Source organism: Cetorhinus maximus, chromosome 7 (genome assembly GCF_964194155.1).
Source record: "Cetorhinus maximus chromosome 7, sCetMax3.hap1.1, whole genome shotgun sequence".
Classification (NCBI taxonomy): Eukaryota; Metazoa; Chordata; class Chondrichthyes; order Lamniformes; family Cetorhinidae; genus Cetorhinus; species Cetorhinus maximus.
In genome coordinates, this window is record NC_135885.1 from 43803039 (window position 1) to 43823149 (window position 20111).

The 20111-nt window shown below is 38.5% G+C and overlaps 1 protein-coding gene across 2 annotated transcripts in view; it reads left to right on the forward strand.

The window, feature by feature from the left end:
* The window catches only part of atp8a2 (ATPase phospholipid transporting 8A2), a 624855-nt gene that overhangs the window by 72233 nt on the left and 532511 nt on the right, over positions 1-20111 (forward strand). The window contains exon 2 of one of the 2 annotated variants that reach the window (XM_078545400.1): positions 13148-13286. The exons of the other annotated variant lie outside the window; for it this stretch is intronic. Coding sequence (XP_078401526.1) covers positions 13148-13286 — 139 coding nt within the window. The remainder of the gene's footprint in view (positions 1-13147; positions 13287-20111) is intronic. 2 annotated transcript variants of the gene reach the window in all.

Consider the following 20111-nt stretch of genomic DNA (forward strand, 5'->3'; position numbering starts at 1 on the left):
TCTATGGAACAGGTTCCTGAGGAACAGTGGAAACAGATAGTATTGATTCATTCGATGTTCAAATTAGATTTCTTTAAAAAATATATTATTTTAGGGTACTGTAAATGAGCATCTTGACTGTAGTATTATGATCCAGGTAGAGACCAGTAACGTTCTTATATTTTTCAGAATCTGAAAACCCAGGTATTTACAAAAAGAATGAAGTCATAAGGTTCACTGTTTAAAGCAAAAGAGCTTTACTACACAAAAATCAAAGAACATGAATACTCGCAACTACATTCTATCTTAACGAGTCAGTTATGGTAAAGATATTAAAGGTACAATGAACACACTTACTTATGCTTTAAACCAAACTTCTTAACTAAACTTTCCTTCTACACCCATTTGACTTACATCCCCAATAACTGAAATACTTATTAGAATTTTGGAAGATCAATCACTTAGTCTGAGTACTGCTTCGAAGACTCGTGTAAGGGTTGAGATTTCTTGGGTCCTCTGCTTACTTTTGGCAAGGCTTTCCCTTCAAATCTCCTCCAACTGTCCCACGGTTGTAGAGTCCCAGTTCAACACGGACATTGCTAGCATCATAACCATAGCTGCCTCGGGTCATAGCTCTCCTCATCCTAATATTCTTTAATTGCGAAGTCTTGTTTTAATTGTGGAGTCTTGCATTTAATACTCCACCCGCCCCCTCTCCCTTCAGCGAGTGGTTAATGTCAGGAATGCACTGCCTGAGATTGTAATGGATGCAGGTTCAATCCAAGCATTCAAAAAGCACTCTTATTTGAAAAGGAACAATGTGTAGGGTTACAGGGAGAATGGCACTAAGGGAATTGCTCAATTGGAGAGCTGATGCAGACATGATGGACCAAATGATCTCCTTCTGTGCTGTAACAATTCTGTGATTCTCCCAAAAGTTAAGGTTTGAAATTGACATTTTTGCCCAGTGCAGGGGATGGTAATTGGATTTGGGTTGTGTAATATCAGCCTTTGTAGTGCCCTGAGTTATTGTTAAAAATTAACTTCCAAAGAAAGGTTGAAACAATGGGATTTACAGATCAAAAGGGAGAACATATATTTAAAGAAAGATGGAAAACTGCGTATGGGAGTGAGTGTGTGAGATTTTGACAGGTGCACTGTGAAACAGACTTGTGGAAAAAGCCTCTAGCCACCCTGGAGAAGTTTGCTGTTCCAGTAACCAAGGTTTTGCTAAAATCCTTTGGAGTTCCATTGTCGAGTGAAAGGGAGAAAGAAGCTGCGAAATACTTCCTTTATAGCAACAGTGGGTGCTTGTGGTAATATTGCTGGATGTTTTATAGATTGGGAGTCTATTTGGACTGTTGCCTGAAAGGGATGTGTAGTCAGAAGTCTAGTTAAGTAGAAATATTTTGGGAAATGTTATAAGACTAAGTTTAACTGTATAACTAATCTTGTGTGTAACTTTTCTTCTGTTAATAAATGTTTTAATTTAACCTTTTAAAATCTCCAAAAGTGGTCTTGTACTCATTACTTCTGACTTCAGTGCACAAACCTTCTCATAATAAATACAAATTGCAAAATTGTTGTGAAAGTGTGGCCAAGTTTCCCTTTGGGATTTAGTCAGCCATCAAATACGACCTGCCATATCATAACAGCATGATTAAGAAAAATTGAATCAGCCTATAATTCACAACTATTACATTGACAGAGAAGATGAAAGGTTATAGTAGCTGACAGTGAAGTGGTGTCGTTTCTTGTCTTAATTTGAGTCTTATTCCCAAATAAAAAGAAGTGAGTAGAATCGTGAAATTATTAGTGATGCTTTGAAGGTAGATTTTTAATTTAAAAATTTAATTTCTGCTTTGCTTTCTGAACATGTCACAATATTCACAAAACAGCAAATTCACTATTTGCAGCAATCCCTTAACAAGCCACAAAGCATTACCACCAGTCATGGTATCCCTCATTATTGCTGTCAAGCCCTTTATTTGTTTGTTTCTCATTGGTGAGACACACCATGAATCCACCAGTGAACTAAACTTCACATTTGCTGCTGCTTCACCTCAGCTTTGTCATCCATAGTCCCTCAATCCCCAGGTTTGCTATCCACTGCAATGTCAGATCAAAAGACTATCCTATCCTGCAGTATTCCCAGATATCCCACTGCAGTACTGGTAAACTCCAGGATCTCCACCTATGTTCTACCCAAACATCACCATTCCCCTTTTCTGATAATGTCCAGGATCTTCCCATTGTGTTGCCAAAGCTCAGGACTACCAGATTGCTACCAAAGCTCAAGGCTATCTCCAAGAGCAGCTACTCCCCATTCCTCATGACTCCTGCCAACCTTCTGTCCTTGTACCCATCCTCCCCTTGTTCCCTTATGCTCCCCTCACTCCCTTATGCTACTCGCTCCCTCCCACCATCCCCTTGCTTCCTCCTTCCCCTTGCCCTCTCGTTGCCCCTTCTTTCCCCTCCACCTTCTGATTGCTGTCTCTCTCTCTCTTTCGCTACCCAACCCTTGATCCGCCTCGTACATCTGTCCCCTCACTCCCTCTTCGCTCCATTGCAATCCTGCCCACTCCCTCGCAACCCTGTCCACTCCTTCATGACCCTGCTCATCCCTTGTGACCTTGCTCATCCCACCCTCTCTCTTTCCCTCTCTCTCTCCTTCACCCTCCCCCTTTTCCTCCCTTCCTTTGCTTTTTCCCCTTTGTGGGGGATTTTTATTTGCATAGAGACTAGAAAGATCAGATGGGCAAATATAGCGTAGATGAGTTCATAGAATGTTTTCAGGATAGTTTCTTAGAAGGCACATTCCGGAGCCAACCAGAGAACAGGCTATACGAGACCTGGTATTGTGCAACAAGATAGGATTAATTGATAACCTCCTATTGAAGGCACCCCTAGGTAGCAGCAATTATAATACGATTGAATTCTATGTTTGTTTTGAGGGAGAGACCATTGTGTCCAAGACTAGTATTTTAAACTTAAATAAGGACAATTATGAGGGCATGAAAGCGGAGCTAGCTAAAGTGAACTGGCAAATCAGGTTAAGGGATAGGTCAATGGAGGTTCAGTGGCAGACATTTAAAGGGATATTTCAGAATACACAGAATAGATGCATTTCAATGAGAAAGAAAATTCCGAGGGGAGGGCCCACCATCTGTGTTTAATTAAAAAAGTTAAAGTCAGTATCAAACTTAAAGAAAAAGCAGATAATTGCACAAAGACAGTTGGCAGTTCAGAAGATTGGAAAGAATATGAAGAACAGCAAAGGATGACAAAAAGATTAATAAGGAGGGAAAAATTAGAGTATGAGAGAAAGCTGCTAGTAAAATAAGAGTTTCTATAGTTATTTAAATAAGAAAAGAGTTAACAAAGTGAACATTGGTCCTTTGGAAAGTGCGTATTGGCAATTGATAATGAAAAGTAAGGAGATGGCAGATGAATTAAACACGTATTTTGCATCGGTCTTCACTATAGAGGATGCATGTAACACCCCAGAAATAGCTGTAAATCAGGGAATGGAAGGGAGGGAGGAACTCGGGGAAATTAAAATCATCAGGGAAGTGATATTGAGCAAATTGTCCGGGCTGCAGGCTGACAAGTCCCTAGGTCTGGATGGACTTCACCCTCAGGTCTTGAAGGAAGTGGCTAATGAAATAGTTGCATTGGTTTTAATTTTCCAAAATTCAAGAGATTCGGGAAGGTTCCATTAGACTGGAAAATAGCAAATGTAACTCCTTTATTCAGAAAGGGAGGGAGACAGAAAGCAAGAAGCTACAGGCCAGTGAGTGGGCAAAGATCGGGCAAATGTGAAATTGTCCATTTTGGCAGGAAGAATAAAAAAGCTCATTCTCTAAATGGTGAGAGATAGCAGAGCTCTGAGATTCAGAAGGATCTGGGTGTCCTACTGCATGAATCATAAAAGGTTAGTATGCAGGTACAGCAAGTAATTAGGAAAGCTAACTATGTTATTGTTTATTGTGAGGGGAATTGATTACAAAAGTAGGGAGGTTATGCTTCAGTTGTACAGGGCACTGGTGAGACTACACCTGGAGTACTGTGTACAGTACTAGTCTCCTTATTTAAAGAAAGATGTAAATACATGAGAAGCAGTTCAGAGAATGTTTACTAAACTAATACCAGAAATGGGCAGGTTGCCTTATGAGGATAAGTTGGACAGGTTTGGCTTATATCCACTGGAATTTAGAAGAGTAAGAGATGACTTGATCAAAGTCTTTAAGATCCTGAGGGGCCTTGACAGGGTGGATGTAGAGAGAATTTTTCCTCTTGTGGGAGAATCTAGAACTAGGGGGGGTCACTGTTTAAATATAAGGCTCACTCAATTAATACAGAGATGAGGAGAAATTATTTCTCTGAGGGTTGTGAGTCTTTGAAACTCACTTCCTCAAAAGCTGGTGGAAGCAGAGTCTTTGAATGTTTTTAAGGCAGACTTAGATAGATTCTTTACTAACAAGGGGGTGAAAGGTTATTGGGGTTAGGCAGGAATGTGGGGTTGAGATTACAAGCAGATCAGCCATGATATTGAATGACGGAGAAGGCTCGAGGGGCCAAATGGCTGCCTCCTGCTCCTAATTCGTATGTTAGTATGTCCTCTCCTCTCTCCCTTTTTTCTTTCTCCCCTCTCCTTGGAAGAAATGTGCCATGGCTTATTTTTTTGTCACTGAGTTGAGGACCACATTAAGACTGACCAAGAGAAATGAGCAAACCTAGAAAGACATGGAAGTGTAATATTCATTAATGAACCTATCCTGATATTAGTCCTTTACTAGCTGAGATGCAGATTGTTGGCTGCATTGTAGAATTGAACAGCAGATGCAATTGCTTGAAATTTGAGCCAGTGTATGATGCACATCTGCCAGTAAGTCTGAGTAAGGGAAAATGATCTAAGAAGATGGATTGGTGATCTGTAATTTCCATGTACTTAGCCAAATGGTAAAAAAGTACAGTCTTTCATTGGTCAGTATAATTGTGTGTATATATGAAGCATGGGTCAGTTACTTGACCAATATAAACTCAGAACAGAGTAGACGCATATAGCAACAAGGCAAGAAATAAGCCATCTGTGATAAAACACCAAGCAAGCATTAGGGAGATGATATAAAATGGTGCATTTCAGAGCATTTAACCGTTTTTTACTTTTGTCTTTATAACCTAGTTAGTACATGCTGGTACAATGAGAAACTAAGAATAAAATCTAATTCGAGACCCAGTTTCGAAGTATGTAACCTGAATAGACTTCCCACATACAAACATTCCATCTGGTTTCACACTCTGGAATTCTCCACCACTCCTTCAACAGGTGAGAGAATCTGCATTGGAAAAAAAACTTTCCCTTCCTTCTCTGGAACTGACAGTTTTGCACTAGCCCTCATTGATGACTGTGTTTTGTGAAGAAAAGTAGTGGGATCAGAGAGATCTGGTGAGCATTGATCATAAGTTAAGACTACCCATTGAGAAAAACGGATGGTCACATGAAGAAATGTTCTGAAGTAAAAAGAGAAAACAAACAGCAGAGAAAATAGCAAATAAAGGTTAATGTTTCAATATTGTCGTTTCTTCAGAGCTGGAAACTAAGAGATGCAAATGAACCCCTTTATCAAGCTTACTCATTTATTCTCCAGTTTCCAGTTCTGAAAGGTCTGCACCCAATATATCAAAATATGTTCTTTCTGTTTTTGAGAGGATGAGTGACCTGCTGTGTATTTTCAGCATTTTCATTTCAGAATTCCAGTATTTGCAGTGTTTTTTTGTTCACACTATTTGATTCACCACCATTCTCTTCCAAGAATACCAGCCTTGAAGTTCTACTCCTCTATTTGTTGTAATTACTTTTGTCGCTTTCATCCAGCTAATCCACGTTCCCCTTCCCATCATTGTGGTCTTTAGCTGCATCTTAAAAGATTCCAATATTTCTATCTCTACTATTTCATCCGAGAGTTCATTTGATAGGTTGATCACTCTGTATAAAGGAAAATTTCCAGATATCAGTCCTAGTTTGAATCTGTGTTCCTTAACTCAGCCCTGTGATTTACTTGAAAGTAATATTGTGGATTTCCCTGTTCCAACCTGTAATGTCAGCTGTTCCTTGGGCCTCTCTTGCCACTGAGCAGATAGTGGGTCCAAACTCCACCCCAGAGATTTGAGCACATCAATGCGTACTGATGTTATTCTGCTGTATTGTGGAGCTGCTGTCTTAAACCAAAACCAGGGCTGTTTGCTTAGGTGGATGTAAAAAGTCCCGTGCACTATTCTAAGCTGAACAGGGAAGTTCTCCCATTGTCCTGGTCAATATTTATTCCTCAACTAATATCAACTAAAGCATATTCTGTGATTGTGGGACTTTGCTGTGTGCAAATTGCGTGCAATGTTTTCCTACATTTCAACAGAGACTGTACTTCAAAAGCACTTCACCGGCTGTAAAGCATTTTGTGTTATCCTTAGGTCACTACAAGAGCTGTATAAATCCAAGTTCTTTATTTCTTGACTGCCTTGTATACTCCAATAAGATCACCTTCCAGATGGCTTCTTTCCAGTGTGAAGACCTCAACTTCTCAAGTCTTTTTCATAGCTTTTTTCAAAACTAGATTGTTAGTGTGTAGCTTTTCTCTGTAGTACCTGCAATGTTTGAACAGTTGTGTCTCAGTGTGGTCTGACCAGAGCACTGTACAGTTTTATTTTGCCTGCCTGTAACTGTTTTGACCAAGTAGTTCAGTTCAATATTCTACTGAATTTGTTTGTGGTTACCCTCTTATGATTGGACATTTTTAGAAATGAGCAAAACTCCCGGGTGTCTTTAATTCATCATTAGGCGTTTTAACACCACTCATAGATATGTGCTTTCCTTATTACATGCAGTACCTTGCACTTGTCTGCATTTAAGTTAGTGTGCCATTGATACATGCTCATATTTATTCCTGAGCTGTTTTCTCAGGTTCCCGTGCGGCTTCAAGTTTGATATAATTAGCAGATTTGACCACATTCCATTAAGTTTCTCAGTGCTTATTGCTTTCTACCCTTTAGCCACCCTCGTATCTGTTTCTAAGTTCACCCTGAATTCCTAGACCTTTGAATTTGACTAATAGCTTTTCATGTGTTGAATGCCATTGTATTGATGAAAGTATTCTTCAGTTAGGTATGCCTAAATTATTTGTTAAATAATTTGCCTCGGTCAAGATGTGGCGGAATTGTTGGTGTTTTTGTAATTCTTAACCCGATCACGAACACACTGATATAAGCACTTAATGCTATTGTAACTATCTTTTCCCCTGAAAATTTGTGCACTCGTTGACCATTTTATAGCTTTGTTATTATATTTTGTCAAAATTAGTGATCTTTGGTCACATCACTATCATCATGCTGCCAAAACCCAATAAAGCAATTGTTTCTCCATATTTTAAAGAAGAAACGTAGCAAACAGGTTATGAATTAAAACAGAAGAACTGAAAATTATTTAACAAATCATTTAACAGAAAATAATTCAAAACTTTGTTTTTGTGAAACAGGAAGATGTACCTGGATGTAGGAGCATGTTCATAAATAGCATATACACGAACATGCAATGACTCCATATATTGACCGACGGAATATTGGATATCTAATTGTCATGGCTCCAGGATGTACTAATTACAGTTAATATGTTCCAGGTGTTGTATTTACTGCACTGTCACTGTTCCTTCATGGAAGACAGTCATTTGGACCTCACATAGAATTGTGATCAATTGTGATCATAGTCCCACTTTAGTGTTCACTTATCTTTCCTGAATGACTTATTAACCTAGAATCCTTCATTAGTAAACCAGTTAACCAACAGACTCCTGTCTGTCCTTTTTTATTGGTTAATTTTTATAACAAAAGGAACTTGATGAATCATATTCAGAAATACAGAAATTTAATTCGACCTGCCTGAATGTTATAAAAGGATTTCTAACTCGTTAAGAGTTAGCCTGTCAGCCAAACTCACCTTTTATTTCATTGTTGAATGATTCTAATTTGTGGTGAAACTAAATTAAAAGATAGCATTTCCAATTGGAAATTAATCTTGGGTAACTCTATCATTTAGGAATTGGAAGTATATTTTCTTCTGAATAATGATTTTGATGTAAAAATGGAGGTGAGTATACCAATGTGCTATAACATAGCAATTAACTTTCTGATTAACAGTCTAAATATTTGGGGGAATGGCAAAAGGATCCAAAATAAGAGTTTAGTCAGCTCTATAATATATCACTGTTAGTATTGAGTATATTTTATACCTCTATGGTTTTAATTGAAAATAGGTGTTCAATGGAATACTTGTTGCTGCAATATGTAACCACTGTTGACAGCAAGATTAGGAAACCAATTACTTTCTTCTTGAAATCAGATGTAAAAGTACAGTGACTCTTTGTTTCTTGACATACATCTAGTTTCAGGTAAATTAGGGTACTTGATGTCTGGTTTCTTTCCTGTGATTATATCACCAAAAAGCATTAGGACATGATGGAGACTTGATGCAAAAGTTTGAAATGTTATTCCAAAACAACATCTTTTGTGCCATAGGTCAATTTTGCCGAGTAAAATAATGGGAGCCTTCTGGTGCCATCTGTGCAGTAATTGTATTGTTTTGTTGCCATATGGTGTCCCCTGATGTTTGCAAATGAGTGACTCTTGCAACATATTTTGTGTCTTGTATGGTTCATCTCCTCTTTCAAGATCAATGTTGGGTAATAGTGTGAGTGCAGCTGTGTGTATAATCAAAACTTGGCATAAAAATTCAATTGAGCTATTATTCTACCCGAATAGGGGAATATTTATCAGAATTGAAACTATAAAATAATCTCTCTTTAAGGATAAAAACATTTAGATTATTAAGTGATTTGCATGAGTATTATTCTGTATTTTTTACCAAGTGTCAGTTTGACTGAGTGGTCACACTTCCATCTCTGAGTCAGCAGGTTAGGGCTCAAGCCCCACTCCAGAACTTCAGCACAAACTCTAGGCTGACAGCTCCATTAAATCTCAGTGCAATCTGTGCTGAGGGAATGCTGAAATGTTGGAGACAGTCTTTCAGAGGAGATGTTAAACTGTCTGCCCTCTCCGGTGGATGAAAATAATGCAAAACACTGTGTGAAAAACAAGGTCCTTCTCCCTGGTGTTTGGGTCAACATCTTTCCCTTAAGTAGCATCACCAAAGCTGATAATCTGGTCACTATGTGAGACTTCAGCTGCATGTTAGGTATTTTGGGATGTGCTGAGGTCATAAAAGCGGCTATATAAGTGCAAGCTCTTGCTCTACTGTTAAGAATTTTGTGATGCAAAATCTGCTATGTAACTGCAATTCTTTCCTTGAATGTATCTGAGGTTCATACATAAAAGAAAAATATTCTCTTGTTTTTCTGCTTGTCTCTAGCTCATTTTTTCCCATTTCTTTCTCACTCTCTCTCTCCCTTTTTTCTTTCTAGTTCCAACAATTTTTCCTCCTTTACTGTTTCAAAAAAATGCATTGCCTTTTAAGTAAAACTTTGATCTTACTGTGGTCAGATTGGAATAGGCAATGCACGTACATTTTTTCTAGAATTGTTACACATTCATGGATATTTTCCCCACCAGCCACACTGGAGAATACATTACCTGCTAAGCCATTGGGAAAATTCACATTGTCCTTTGCTTCCTTTAGGAAAGGTATATTCTGAAGGAAGTGTTAATGGTCCATACTCACTCATGTCATTAAGCAGTGACTCTTTGTCAACAAAGGAATTTTTGTCCTTTTAGCTGTCAGACATATTGCCCATTAACTAGAGATTGATAAACATCTAATGCTTTCTTTACATTTTTTAAGGATTATAACTTCTCTCTTCCTCTCAGTAAAGCCCATCTCAGCTTATTATGGTATTTAGGATGGCAAACACCTGGTGTAATATGCTGCTGTGGTGTTGCAATTTCAGCTTATTACTGTATCCAGGATATCAAACGCCTGTGGTTTATGTCATGATATATAGGAAGACAGTATGCAATGAGAGGGTTAAACCCTAGCAAGTTGTATCTAATAGTATAGCTTGCAGAGATCTAGAAACTATTTGCAAATAGATTTATTTAAACTGAGAACATATGATAAATGAAATGATTTGAAGATGGTGAAGGGAATGCACAAAGTTGTGTGGGGAGGATGCCAAAGGGCCATAAGGTGAGTTTTACAGAAGAACTTGGACAGGACAAGCATTTGCTCTCTCAACTGGATTATTGAAGTTTGAGAGTAATGAAAGGAGCAGTATTGTAGTGGGTTCTGATGAAAGGTCACAGACCTGAAACAATTACCATGTTTCTTTCTCCACAGATGGTGCTAAACCTCCTGGCTATTTCCAGCATTTTCCATTTTCATTTCAGAGTTCCAGCATCTGCAGTGTTCTGATATTGTAATGGCGTTGTGATTGATCTGTTTTTTTCTGTAATTCTTGCTATCAGGTTCATGTTTCATGGAAACAACTACAGGACAATCATGCCCAGCTGCCATTTGGATTGGTGGCACTGAAATCTTTTTAAAAATTGCTAACTCTTTTTTGAAAATCAAGAAAATATAATTCTAGATGTTTTATTAAGGAATTGGTTAACTTATTTTGTGCATGTTGTTGTGATTGGGAGTGCACTACTTGGAGAGATGGTGGAAGCAGATTCAGGGAGAAATTGATAGATGCTTCAAGAGATTTGCAGGGCAGTGGGATTGATTGGCCAGCTCTAACAAAGACTTGCATAAGCACAATGGGTGGAATGGCTTCCTTTTGCATTGTATCATTTTATGATTTTATGTTCCATACTATTCATTACACAGCCACTTTCCTCTGAGGCTCTGCTTAAACAACCCCAAGGTTACCACCACTATATGCCTCTTGAATGCCACCATTGCTGTCTGGGAGTCCACTGCCATTTCCTTCCTCATTGATAATCCTAACCTTTTCTAGATTATCTTGTGCACTACCTGAGGCAACCGTAACTCTTGTGCAAAAATATAACTAATTATCAACATCTGTGTTACTTACCTAAGCAGTACATCTGATAGGAGATTTAGTTTCTACTTCTGTTTCTATTTATATGGTTTTATATTGGAAATCCATAGCAGGGAATAAATTTCTTTGTATGTCTTGGCTGAGCATGTTGGTTCTGCACTTTGCTTTGGAAGATAAACAAATGGTAGCATCAATTTCTATTTTGGAAGATTAAAATTATCTTGCTTAAAAAACTAGTAACAACAAATATGATATTTTATGAAATAATTACAATCGTGGTCAGAAACTGCTGCATTTGGTCAACAAATATTCAGGAAATGCACAGACATCTTCTGGTTCGGTATTAGTTACAGATTCTTTGGCAGAAATTGAAATCGAGTTTGAGTAAAATTCACCAAACATCCCAAGATGCTGTCAACTCTAAAGCATTCAAGATTTGAATCAGCATTGGAACATAGGAACAGAGGCAGGCCAATCGGACCCCCTCGCATGTTCCACCATTCAGTTGGATCATGGTTTATCTGTACCTCAACTCCATTTACCCATCTTTGTTCTGTACCGCTTAATACCTTTATCAATCATATCTATCTCTCAGTTTTTGAATTTTTCAATTGGCTTAGCTTCAACAGATGTGATCTAACGGGAGCTTTATACCACTGTATCATAACTTCCAGCCCTCTGTATTTCAGCTCCCCTGAGATAAAGGCCACCATTTTTTCCACCTGTTCACTATTTTTAAGTGAATCCTTTACTTGGGCCCCTAAATATCTCTGCCCCTCCACAGTTCTTGGCCTCTTTTCATTTAGAAAATAATCTGATCTATCTTTCTTGGGTACAAAATGGATGACCTCACACTTCCCCACATTGAACTCTATTTTGCCCTTTCCCATAATCTATCAATGTCCGTTAGCAACTTTCTTCCTCCTACCTACATGACTTACTCTGGCACCTAATGTAGCGTTGTCAGAAAACGTGGACATCTGGCTCTCTCTTCCTTTATCTAAGATATGGATAAATACAGTGATAAGCCTGATGTAATAGTGCAAATCCCTGGGAGATGCTATTAGTTGCATCTTGTGATTTAGAGTACATTCCCATTATCCCTACTCTGTGTTCTGCTTTCTAACCAATTCTCTACTCATTCACATTATTGAACACAGAATCTGATTCTTCTCTTCTACTGCCATACAACAACCCCTGACAAGAGAATAGATAGGCTGCTCCTCCATCTGAGCTGATGCTATTCAATGAAAGTGAATAATAGTCAGCCTGGTTGACCCTCTATACTCAGCTTTCTCCTGCATTCTCAACATTCTATGCTCAAATGTTATTGAGAAATTATTGTTTGGAAAGAACAGCTTTAGTCATGGAGCAGTTTTTTGATGCACAGCTGGATTTATCGCAGCATATTTTATCATTTGTTCTTCTTGAACTAGCTTTGCTTGAGTCATTACTTGGAATATATTTTGAATGAATATTTACAATTGTAATGATAAAACTCTTGACTCTTAGGAATATGAGATGTGTTTACTTTAATGGCTGCTGATCCATTATGTTGTTGGACATAATAGAAATGATTATTGAATCAGCCCCATCGCTCAGTATAACACTGACAGATGGGCTGATTGGTATAAGCTGCAACAAGGTTACTGCCTGTGGATCCCAAGATACTGGGAGGGGAAATCCTTAATATTACATTAGTTGTCTATTTAAGTATTCCTTATCAGCCTGCATAATTTATTACCCTCATTGAGTGAAAAAGTATTTGGTCAGGCATGCTCTTGTGAAGCAACCATTTGTCTGGCAGTGACACTGGCAGTTCACTGATGCAGCTTGCACTTCCATCATTGCCTGTCTTCCCATTGGTCTGTTAAAATGATCTCTTTTGCACTAATAGCCCTCTTGTTGCTCCAAAGGTTATTTATTTTGTAAACCTGAAAGACTGTTGATAGCTATGTGTGTGTGTGCCCACACCTATTGAACAAAGCGTGCCTGTCAGTCATTGTTTACAGAGCATTGTGTCGCTCTCAGCAGCTTAATTTACTGCGAGTGCATGCAGCCCTGCTGTTTTTATCAAACTTTTGACTTCTGCCGTCAATGAAACATAAATTCTGTTCACTTCAAGTTAGTGAGTGATTTCATTCTGGTCTGAACACTAGGAGCTGGTTGTTCGTCTTCAGGCTACGAGAAAGCTGATGATGAGATGTCTGGAACTACATCTACAGAACCAGATCAAGTAGGCCGAGTTATTAATATCAACCTGCCTCAGATAACTAAATTCTGTGACAACCATGTCAGGTAAGGAAATCATGTAAACTTGTGAAATTCTGTGTGTGAAGGTTAGGACGTTCACAGACTTATTTTGAAGGAGAAAGCTTCATTTTTTTTCTCCACAGAATTGTAGAGTTTGAATTATTTATTGATTTTAAGTGTGTCACTGATTCCCATTTACAGTGTTAATTAATAGAAAGAAGTAAGACTTTGTGCCTAGTGTAGGAAATCTAATTTCATGTCCTGTGCAAGAACTCTGTTTCTTTAAGGCATACAAAATTAAACTCAGCATGAAGATTGTTGAGCAAAAAAGTGATTTTGATGACCAAAAGAATGTCTGTTTACAGATGTTGCACTACATTGAAAGGTAAATACTTGCTGTATTACTGATTTCACTTGCTAATATGTATTATTTAAATAAAATGTAATAGAAACTAGAGTTGCAAATTGTCCCTGAACTCCCTAATTATCAGACTTTTCAGGTTAATTCCAGTTTGCATTTGGATGTAGTTAATTCTGCTACAACTTGGAGCACTTTTGCATAGAAAAAGAATTGTGTTCCCCTTTCAGACTATAGGTTTTTGAATTGGGTTCCTGGGCAAAGCATACGATGGACCGTGAGCATGTTTGGAGGATTCTTTTTTACTTTAGCTTATAAGTATGTTATTTCTGTTGCTGTAAATTAATTTCAAAGGGTATTTTCTTCCGTAATTCGTTTGGATAGCTCATGGTGTCTTTTTGACGTTGGGACTGGGTGACCCTTGGGATTGTGTCAGTGTTTGAAGAGAGCACTAAACATACAAGTCTCAAAACTGCTGTTTTAGGTTTACTGTGAAATCTGGATTTTGTTTGGTGAATTTTGGGTAGAGATGGCAGGAGGGGCAGCAGCTTGCTGTGGAAATGGATTTTGAACTGTAGACCTGCTTGCAGTCTTATCCTGGGGAGGCAGCAGGAAACATTTCCAGAGATAAATGATTATGTTGCACTACGCGTGGAAATCTGAACACATGGGATTTGGATTGTAATTTCCCATTTGTAGATCTTTGAATTTCAAGTTCAGATTCATTTCACTCAGCGAGAGGCTAGCATACTTTGTTTCCGTGAGATGCTAAACAAGTACTTAAACTTCTGATACTGCACTTAAATATCTCCAGAGAGCAAATAGAGTGACTTAGGTTAATTATTAAAGTTACAATTCTGGAAACAGATTCCAAAAGACAGCGTAATATGAATCTCCAAGACTGAATTGTACCTTTACGCCCTTTCTATGTGTTGCTACACTATATATTGTATAAGGAAGTTAATATGCCTATAATGCTGGGTATCTGGGAATGATGACAAGGCTTTTAGTTGATCAAAAGCAAAAAAGGGAAAGATTGCATTTATGTAGTGCTTTATAATGTGCTTTCATGACCTCAGGATGTCTCCAGCCAATAAAGCACATTTGAAGAATAGTCATTGTTGTAATGCAGAGAATTGTCACGGCTAGTTTGCACACAGCAAAGTTCCACTAACCACAATGTGATAATGAGCAGATAATATGTTTTACTGGTGATGGTGGAGGAATAATTTTTGGCCAGAACCCCCTCCTGTTCTTCAGATCATGTCAAGAAATCTTGAATATCCACCTGAGAGAGTAGACATGCCTCAGTTTAACATCTCCTGAAAGACAGGAGCTCTAACAATGTTGAGGGAGTGCTGCACTGTGTTGAAGTACCAGCCTAGATTTTGTACTCAAGTTTCTGGACTAAGGCTCGAACCCATAACCTTCTCACCCAGAGGCAGGATTGCTATCGCTAAGCCACGTTGACATCTAATTGATAGGCTCAGGTAATATAACATATGAATGCAAAGTACATGAGGTACTTTTAGTTGATCTAAACTGTAAGAAATCAGATTACAACCTTGACATTGTTTTTCTGGTATCTCTCATTCACCTTCATGATTTTTTGTTTGTATGTCTGTAATTCATTTTTTTAAGTTAGTTTCACCACAGCAAAGGCTCCAATTGCCATATCTTTGTCTTAACGTGCTAGCAACATGGTTAGTTAAGGAAATGTTCTGCAGTTGTTGAGTAAAATTCTTCAATGTGTGAATTATAACCAATTTTAATCTGAACAATATCAACGAAGATGGAACAAGTACTGCATAATAAATTAGGACTGAGTTTATCAAACCAATAACAGTGTAAACAATGGAAGAACCCAACAGAAGTGATACATTACCAGGAAAGCATCAGAGACATCTCTATAAGAGCCCTGTACTAAGCAATTTGTTGGAGTAATTGGAGATGCTTGTAAAATTAAGTGGAACTAGCCTGAAGGAGTTTTAATGAAGAAGTGAACTGTGAAGTTGGCTGTGCCATTGATGATGATAGAAAAACCCATGGTTTAGGAAATGGGAGTTTTGATGTAATGGCTTCTGATTAATTGAATTTGAGAGGTAATGATCACATTATGGGTGCTGCAGTGTAATCACTTTATTTTTACAGTAGTTACTGTACATTATACATCTTAAGTAGATTCTCTGGAATTGCATGATTCACTAGAACTGATTTTAAAAAGAAAGGAACATTGCTAAATCTTTTCTCAGCATTTGCTATTGCCCATCCAGCATGCCTGATTCTGAAATCAGGTTTTAACATTTGATTTATATCTGATTTTTTTTTCAGAAGAACCACTGTCACTTTAGAAAGAGTAGAAAATTGGTTCAATTTGTTCATTTTCAAAGCATTTGTTACTTTGTATGTTTTGAAACCATGTTTGCTTTGCAACAGTATCTATATTCAGGAAGTTCTGATATATTCTTTAGATAAAGTGGCTTTAATTTTTCAATACAACTAGTTTTTATTGTGTGTACATGGGGATTAGCTGAACATCTAGATATGTTTTGTAACAACTATGCAATTTCAGCATTTTCTTCCATAAGCTGTGCCCTTGTTTCTACAGAAAATATTTTATTAAAAGGCTCCAAAGTTAAGGCTACAGTGCTTCTACTTTAGATAATTAGAAACTGCTATATTATGCTAGCATCCAGGCCCCTTGTATCATCCTCAACATATTAGTCTCATGCAGCCAGCTGTAACTCAAAAATAAACTTTGCTGAGACTCGTTAATAGGAATGGCTAGAAAGAGCTACTTACGGTGGATCTTTCCAGCCTTATTGAAAATCTATTGGCGTCACTAGCAATAGCCTTAATGCAATATAAAAGCAGTTCAGTATCACTGGATCATTGGGAAACAAAATACTAATTGGGATGGTTGAGCTCGCAAGTGAGCCGAGTTGTTTCTGCAGTTCCTCACAGGGCGACCAACTCTTATGGAATAAAATAATTAAGGAACAGTTCGCCCTGGTGAAGGTGACCATTCAAGCAGGGTGGCGGGTAAGGTTACAAGATTCAAGTGGTGATGAAGCTTCAGAAACAATCATAAGGGATAAAATTAATTGATTAACGATTAACTAAGGAAAGCCAGCACAGATTTGTTCAGGGCAAATCATGTTTAACTAACTTACTTGAGTTTTTTGATGAGGCGGTAGGAGCAGAGGGACTTGGGACCTGTTTGGAAATCGTTGAAGGCGGCAGGAAAAGTTGAGGGAATGGTTAATAAAGCACACAGCATCCTCAACTTTCTTAATAAGGGCATAGAGTACAAGAGCAAGGAAGTTATGTTGAACTTGTATAAGACACTAGTTCAGCCTCAAATGGAGTATTGCATCCAGTTCTGGGCACCACACTTTATTAAAGATGTGAAGACGTTAGCGAGAAAGCAAAAAATATTCACGAGAATGGTTCCAGGGATGAGAAACTTCGGTTACATAGATTGGAGAAGTTTGGACTGTTCTCCTTGGAGAAAAGAAGGTTGGTTGATTGGAGATTAGAAAGAGGAATTCAAAATCTTAAGGGGTCTGGACAGAATAGATAGGCAGAAACTGTTCCCATTGTGGACGGATCGACAGCCAGAGGACACCTATTTAAGTTAGTTGGAAAAACCAGCAATGGCAACATGAGGAAAAACATTTTCACGCAGTGAGTTGTTAGGATCTGGAATGAACTACCTGAGAGTGTGGTGGAGGCAAGTTCAAACAAAGCATTCAAGAGGGAATTGAATTATTATCTGAAAAGGCAGAGTGTGCCAAGTACAGGGAAAAGGGGGCGGCGTAGTGTCACGAGGTGAATTGTTCCTTCAGAAAGCCAGCACAGTCGTGAAGTGGCTGAATGGCCGCCTCCTGTGCTGTAACCATCCTATGATTCTAAATGACATGGGGGAGGAGGGTAGAATCACATTGTTTGAGGGGCTTGAGATCAGTGGACTTTATTCTGTTCAAACTTGTTCCCAAATCACACTGCATCTCCATTGTGGTTTGAAACATTGCAGTTTGGCAGGCAATTGAGCACATTACCTTTAGAATACTGTTTAATTGGAGAGATACAGGGAGGGGCTGATCCTTTGAGGGGGCCAAAGCGCCTCAGCTGGTTGGATGTTCTCTCCTCCTCCTCCTCCCATATCCTGTCGGATCTTCTCCTGGAATAAGAGAAGGATAGCATCCATATGCTGCACATGTTATTTATTCACAGAGTGGTCCAGATATTTTAAAGTATTAATGTACAACAGATGGGTCTGGCAATACAATACTTTCTTACAGGAGCCTTTTACATATATATATATATATCACCTAAATACAAATGATCACGGACTATCCTTTCAGCATTTCTCTCCCCACCTGGCTACCCTACCCACCCTTCTCCCACCCAAACACACTCTGCTCATTAAAACTAAAAAGTTACAGCAATCGAAGAACAATTTGGTGCTGGTCATCGTTCTGGCCCTTCCAGCGTCTGGTTACTTTAACCCACTGTGCGAATAGATGCGCTGACACTTTCAATCATTTTTTCAGAGGATGTGCATTTTTTTTATATCATGTTGCATTGTAACATACCCCAGCCCTACAGCTACAGCTCCCTTCCCTTTAAGCTCAGTTTTGTTGGTTTCAAAAGAATCCATTCAAAATTTCAAACCTGTCAACTTCTACTTTGGGCTTTGGTTGCTCTCAGTGGGCTCCATCTGATGCCACCTTGTGGACAATGGTGGGAGCACACTGAGACTGCGCCTAAATGCCAAAGACAGGCAGGGAACTGCTCTAGAGTACAGGCAGGCTGCTTTGCAAATATGGGACAAATGCCGTGCCGGGAGGTAAAACATACAGGACACGGGACAATTAGCAATATTAAGGGAACAGACCCATATAAAATGGCACGGTTGGTCACCTTGGTTCTTAATAAGAGAAATTTCCTATGTTGTTTGGTTAGAGATTCTCCTAGTACATAGAGGTTAAAGTCAGCTGGTGAAGCAACCCATGGATTCTCATCCATTTTCATTGGATAGTCAGTGTACAGCATTGGAAAAGACCCGAGAAATGGCCTGAAAATGGTAAACGATGCAAGGGAAAATAAAATTTACTATTGGGATGGCTGTGTTGCCATTATTTGTGCTTCTCAAAAGAAATCCTGATGCAGCAACCAGGCAGGGGGCTTAAGATAGTATTGAATTGGAGCTGGAGGTGTGCAGCTATGCCTCGGCACAGTGTTAATTTTTTTTTCTTTTGAGAGCAATGCTGTGATGGAGACAAAAATAAATACGGGTCCCACTAAAAATGCTTTTAGCTTAAACAACAAACATTGGCCAGAGGCAGTTTTAAACATAACCAGACAAGAAATCATGGTCTTTGCTGTAAGAATTAGCCTGCTTTTTTCATCAGATCAGTGACACTTCACTGTGCAGTTCTTGGTCCAAAAGAACTGTCACATTATCACTGTAATGGCACTGTTGCTAATAGATTGCTGGTTCTGATTCATTGACACACAACTGAAAGGGTAACTCTATGCAGCAACTGTAGCTGAGCAAATACTGCTACTCAAAGCAACAATACTAGTTCAAGAATATCTTGGAAATTCATCTAAAATTAAGCAGTCAGTGCTATTAGAATAGAGAAAAGACAAGAATATAAATGATCAGCACTTGGGAATCAAGCAATGGGTGAAATATTTCTAATACTGTAAAAAAAAATTAATACAAACCATCAACCTGATGTAAGATTCTACTTTCCACCTTGCCTAAATTATAAAGGCACATGGTCACAGGAATAGGCCATCCAACCGCTCTTGTTCATTCCCCTAATCAATTAGAACACAGTTACTCTGTAGTTTATTTTGCTGCGTTTGATCCATATCCCTTGCTATCAAATAAAATCCGCTGTGAAGATTTCAATTGCCCTTGGGCAAGAATATTCTAGATTTCCACTACGCTTTATATCCAAAAGTGCTTCTTGATTTCCCTCCTAAATGGCCTTGCTCTAAATTTTTAATTAGGCCCCATGTTCTAGATTCCCCCACTTGAGAAAATGGCTTCTCTGCATCAAATCCTCTTAACATTTTAAACACCTTGATTACATCATCTTTCAATCTCCTATGCTTAAGGGAATATAATATTGAATACAGTACAAGTTATAATTTAACCTTTTAAGTCCTGGTATCATTCTGGTGAATGTGCAGTTACATTGTCCTTGAGATTGGGGACGTATCTTTCATGAGATGTGGTTCCTAAAACTGACGTAACACTTTAGATGAGGCCTGACTACAGCTCTGTACAGCTGAAACATAACGGCTTCCACTTTGTATTATAGCCCTCCTGAGATCAACACCAACATTCCATGAGACTTTTTCATTATTTTTTGCACCTCTGCACAAATCTCTCATTTAAAATTCTAGTATCATACCAATTCTCTCAACGAGCTATCTTTGTGGATTTACTCCCTCAGCCTCTACATTAAGCAACTTATTATCCTCGGTGATTT